Source organism: Ranitomeya imitator, chromosome 3 (assembly GCF_032444005.1).
Source record: "Ranitomeya imitator isolate aRanImi1 chromosome 3, aRanImi1.pri, whole genome shotgun sequence".
Classification (NCBI taxonomy): domain Eukaryota; kingdom Metazoa; phylum Chordata; class Amphibia; order Anura; family Dendrobatidae; genus Ranitomeya; species Ranitomeya imitator.
In genome coordinates this window covers 340207848-340213356 of record NC_091284.1, presented here as the reverse complement: position 1 = coordinate 340213356, position 5509 = coordinate 340207848, and the positions used below count along the sequence as shown (strand labels likewise).

Sequence of the window (5509 nt, the reverse complement as noted above, 5' to 3'; positions counted from 1 at the left end):
ACAGCAAAGACAGAGTACATCAGGGTGACATGAGTTTACAATCTATGAGGAGCATATTATGTCCAAGGCTTACTGACTATAGCATTGTTATTTTTGCCTTGTTCTACAAAGACATTGTGCAAACGCTCTCATTTCCCATAGGGCACCTTGCCTCAGAAGCATAACCATCTGATGGCAGCAGTTCACACAACAACACATGGGCCGGGCTCTAACTAAAGTGGCTAGGGGCCAACCAATGATGGGCGAAGGGCGAGCCTAATTAGCCACCACCTCCTTGTATTCTCTGGCCTGAAAGTCCTATTTAGCAATGCACACTGGTGTAGGAAGCAGTCTGGAGGCTGCACAGGGCTCCTCTCATTTACACACTGACTGGATTTACAAAGGAAGGAGCAGGAGAGCTTCAGCTGTGGGTGAGTGCAGTAACCCTCTTCTTCTATTTAGGCTTTTTCAGTCAGTTTTTCTCTAACCAAACACAGGTGTGGATACAAAAGAATGCTGATGTATCAATCTTTCCTTTATTCTTTTTTTTTTTCTATTATTTGCACTTGTTATTTCATCCTTGGTCTTCTTATATCATAGTGTTACTGTTCCATAGCATGTGTCTGTTATTTATATTGCGCTGACATGTCTACCAGGCTATACACAACGTGCGCAAACGAAACCCTAAAATAATCCTAGAACTCGCATGAACGCCGCAGAATACGAAAAACAGCAAAATAAAACACAAAGCAGTCAGTGTGGAGTCATATTCCTTTGTTCAGATCCCCGAGCAAATCTGTGACTTGTTCAGGGTTAAACTTTTTCTGTTGAAACTCTTTTGTTTTCATTGTTAAATCCCTTATGGCTTTAATACACATTCAGATAGGTGTGAAACGGGCACTCAATGCTATTAGAGCCTGGTACATATGGACGCACTTGGCTTTATCGTGTTTCCAATGCTCGTCATCATTATCACAGGGCATGGACAACAATAATGTCCCCCAATGTGTCACATTAGAGAACTATAGCATCAACTTGTGTAATCCTGCCTTGTAATAATTGACTTTATAACAAACCAAACCCTGTGCCATGCTGGATGAGACTAGTCGTTTCAAGCCGAAATCCAATAAATCTGTATGTACATAATATAAGACTATATCACCACAATATTACTGAATAATACAATCTATTGGCGTCTTATTGATGTAGGTCCTTCCCTTAGATTGCCTAACCACAGACACACAGACGAGCATTTCTGAAGATTATGGATCGGCGTCAAACTATAGAATGAGATCAGTATGCTAAGCAGAAATACATGTACATAAAGAAATCATTCACAGGCCTCCCTTACTGCTCACGTCCTTGTGTACTTAGCCGGGTATATCCAGTATGCATTTTTGCTGTGCTTTGCACTTAGTGAGGGAGGTCACGTCTTGTTTCCTAACATTCATATTTGCATGTATTGTTGCTACAGAGGCTAAATGCATTGTTTCACAATACTCATACACACTAGACCAGAATAGAGTATAAAGCCCTTAGATTTAGGATATCTCGGAAACTATCTAATGCATCGCAGGAATTCCATAGGAATGTGAAGAAGTGTGATCTAGAAGTTTACTGTTGATTAATGGAAGTGATCTTGTAAAATCGGACAGGTTGCCCCTAGTTTGGCGAGTCTGCCATTTACCCATTAGGGTCTGTGGCACTGCTAAAGTAATAAGCTGAGGAATGTCTGGACTTGGGGGCTTGCTTGTATGTATGTACGTACAGTTAGAGAGTGGCTTACAACTCTTGGGAGAGTGGCTTATTAGGTTCTGTAGAAGGACGTAGGTCTGGGGATTTATTATGATGGAATATAGGCTGAACTGGATGGACAAATGTCTTTTTTCAGCCTTACTAACTATGTTACTATGTTACAACAAAGGACATTCTGCTTGGATTGAAATATATTTGTTGCAAATGTAGATAAGTATTACATTATCATGAAAATAACGATTTACCCTTTTCCTAACAGAGGGAATGGCAGACCCAATGATGATGCAAGCCATGCAAAATGGACACCCTACTTATAGGATGACCATGACCAGTATGCAGCCTCAGCCTCATACAGTTAGAAGCATGCCTTCAGTACCAATGATGCAATATGGAGTTGTTCATCCAGATGGAAATGTGAGGGCACGGATGAACATGCACCAGCATATGGCTAACTCTATGATGTACCAAGGACAAGCTCAGTCCTGCATGGGAACCCAGCAACTAATGGCTACAATGCATCTTCAAAAACTCAACACTCAGTACCAGGGACATCCCATGATGACTAATAATGGACTTGTACAGGGACTTCCAGCTTACAAAATGGCTCCAAGCCATCATCAGAACATGCCTACCTTAAATGTGACGGACGCTGACCTCATTGATGAGGATGTATTAACATCTCTGGTGCTGGAGTTAGGTTTGGATAGAATTGAAGAGCTACCTGAACTATACTTGGGGCACAATGAGATGGATTTCATTCTGGACTTTGTAGGCAAGCAGCAGGTCGGCACAATAACCTGCTGATGGACAACTCAATAACAAGACAACTGTGAAACTCAGCGGCACTGTACATGGCTTCCATTGATCCTAGTCTTAACAACCCTTCACCATTGCCCTCCTTTCTAAACAGACTTTGGTATATAAGACTGTTTGGCCTAGACTTTAATCATGAGAGATACTGTTCACATCTGTAATTGAAGGATTCAAGAAATAATATATGGAAAAAATTACCATAAGGGTATGTGTCCACGTTCAGCATTACATCCGGATTAGCTGTGGATTGAACACTAAGTACAGCCGTAACGTTCAACCCACAGCGTCCAGATGTTTTATAAAATCCCGTCTCCACTATGCGTGCAAACACGAATCTGGCGGCCCTGCGTTTACAGACATGCGACGCGTCTTTTTAGAATGCACCATGTCTGTTTACCTTGCGTCGACGCTCCATCGCCGCAAGGTAAATCACAGGGCCCTATGTATGGGGTGCGGAGATAATCGCGCGTACAGATGGGGTCGGTGCTTTGGGCTGAGCGGGTTTTCCCGCTCCGTCCAAAGCGCCGTTATCACGGACAGTGGACACGCACCCTAATGCATTTAACGTCAGACTTTGCACTGAACCATGGCCACCAGTTAAGGTTTATTTCTTCATATTGACCATCAATAACCATTCTAATCAATAGCAATAGTTCTGTTCCACTGATTTCATGTCACTGTACCGGTGAGGGTTTACATTTTCTTTGTATGTACAATCAGTTTTCCAAATGAACAAAACACACTTCTTATTTACACGGGACAAACAATTATTGTTACAATTCACTCCTGATTTGCACAAGCCTGCTATAGGCTTATTACATGGCTGCCACCAGAGCTGACCTATTAGGGTGGCCTAAACCTTCGTAGGTCAGGTTCACACAGTGCAGTTTTTGATGTATTGTCTTTTCCCCAAAGCTAGGAGATGATCCTAAAGAGAAGAGAACTATAGCTGCTTGTTTTGTTAGAGAGATGTATCATAATTTGCAGTGAATGAACTGTACGGCGATGTCAGGAGTATAGTGGGGTCACTATTTGTATGAAGCCAGCAATGGCTTATTCGCATCTGTTCCGGTATCTACCTATTGGCAATGTCAAACAAGTTTTAGAGAATTGGAAATAAACGTTTGCACTATACAGTTGGGAAAGTCGCGTTTGTGGAAATAACGGTAACTTATTCCATTGCAGGAATTGGCTGTGAATCGGGGCGATAAACACAATTGGGTAGTCACACTGCATGCTGCCAATAAAAGATAAACAATGACACTGCATATGTGGATTTAAACATGAGTATTAAGGTTAGAGCTGAACAGAATATACTTTATTTCTACATAATTCGGCATTACTGAAATTATGCTCTTTTAGGGTATGTTTCCACGTTCAGGAAACGCTGTGTTTTTGACGCTGCGTTGAGCCGCTTCGTCAAAAACACAGCGTCCAGATGTTACAGCATAGTGGAGGGGATTTCATGAAATCCCGTCTCCACTATGCATTAAAAGACGCATGCGGCATACCCGCGAAAATGCACATGCGGCGTGTCTTTTCAGAACGCAGCAAAACACGCAAGAACACCGCAGGCTACCTGCCAGTGACCTCAGGTGCAGATTTGGTCAGGATTTTACCTGCATAAAATCCTCACCAAGTCCTGATGCAATCCTGAACGTGGACACATACCCTAAAAGGACTCCTATTATCCCTACTAAGCATAAAGATGTCTTTACGCCTTCCCCTTTAAGAGCAACTACCACTTTAAAGGACACAGCTGTCCACATGTTACACAGTCAACCATTCATTTGAATGGCATCCACGTCATACTCTATGTATAGGTATACACAGTGGCCCTACAGGTTAGCGAAGATGGATTCTGCGCTTAAAGGGGTAGTATTCACATTACAACTAGTGATGAGCGAGTATACTCATTGCTCGGGTTTTTCCGAGTATGCTCGGGTGATCTCCGCATATTTTGGCGTGCTCGGAGATTTAGTTTTCGTCGCCGCAGGTGCATGATTTGTGACTGCTAGACAGCTTGAATATATGTGGGGGTTGCCTGTTTGTTAGGGAATCCCCACACATATTCAGGCTGTCTAGCAGCCGCAAATCATGCAGCTGCTGCGCTGAAAACTAAATCTGCGAGCACGCCAAAATACTCGAAGATCAGCCGAGCGTGCTTGTTGAAACCCGAGCAACGAGTTTACTCACTCATCACTAATTACAACTCCTTTAAGGAGAACTAGCAAAGGGAAATATGAGTATTCAGAGAAAAAGAACATCGTACATTGGATTTATAGATCTAATCTAAGTGGTTTAACGCTTCCTTCCTGCTTGCTGGTGACTTGGCCATGAAATAAAAGAATATTGCAGATTTTCTTTTACTGAAGATGCACAAAAATGTTTTCTTGTATGTTTCCTGATGCTCACACAATGTTTAGGGCTGATCCTCTTCTATGCTGAAATAGGCAATACTATCACAGCAATTTGTTCTTGGATTAATGACACAAATGTAACATCAATGGAATAAAATAATCACCTTGTAGCTTTTGAAATGCAGAGATAGGTATAATTCTTTACTATGTCCAAAAAAACAAAGACCCATCATTTCTGCTTCTCAAAGACGCAGTATTTGTATGGAACCTCACTTCAAATGATTATGTTACATTGTCAGATTGTGGTTCTGTGGGCCTAGGAGCGGAAATGTATGAATACACCCTAGATGCTAGTGGATTGGCACCAGAAATGGCTCAGGTTGATTGCTAGTTGTCCTGCATCACCTTTACTTACAGTTTTATGGCACTCTGTGCCGCAGAATGTGAGCCGAAAGGTCACACAGACTTTTGCACTCCCGTCTGCTCTATCGGTATCACAATGTGACAATGTATTTACCAAGATCTTTATATGCACAGAACATTCAGAGAAACAGATGTAAAGCTAGTCGGCATGTGACACAGGTAGGCAAATTGCACACTTG

At 42.1% G+C, this 5509-nt stretch overlaps 1 protein-coding gene across 1 annotated transcript; it reads left to right on the top strand.

Annotated features, from left to right (window-relative positions):
• The first annotated feature begins 264 nt into the window (after positions 1-264).
• LOC138669918 (cbp/p300-interacting transactivator 3-like) lies at positions 265-3681 on the top strand. The gene is made up of 2 exons (XM_069756786.1): positions 265-410; positions 1994-3681. Exons 1-2 carry the CDS (start codon positions 308-310, stop codon positions 2536-2538), a joined length of 648 nt encoding a protein of 215 aa, XP_069612887.1. The 5' UTR covers positions 265-307; the 3' UTR covers positions 2539-3681.
• Positions 3682-5509: the final 1828 nt, after the last annotated feature.

Bases quoted from the DNA above. Each gene is read 5' to 3' on its own strand.
- LOC138669918 (XM_069756786.1), top strand. From the start codon at position 308: ATGCACACTGGTGTAGGAAGCAGTCTGGAGGCTGCACAGGGCTCCTCT. The intron at 411-1,993 runs GTGAGTGCAGTA...TTTTCCTAACAG, and splicing joins CAGGAGAGCTTCAGCTGTGG to AGGGAATGGCAGACCCAATG.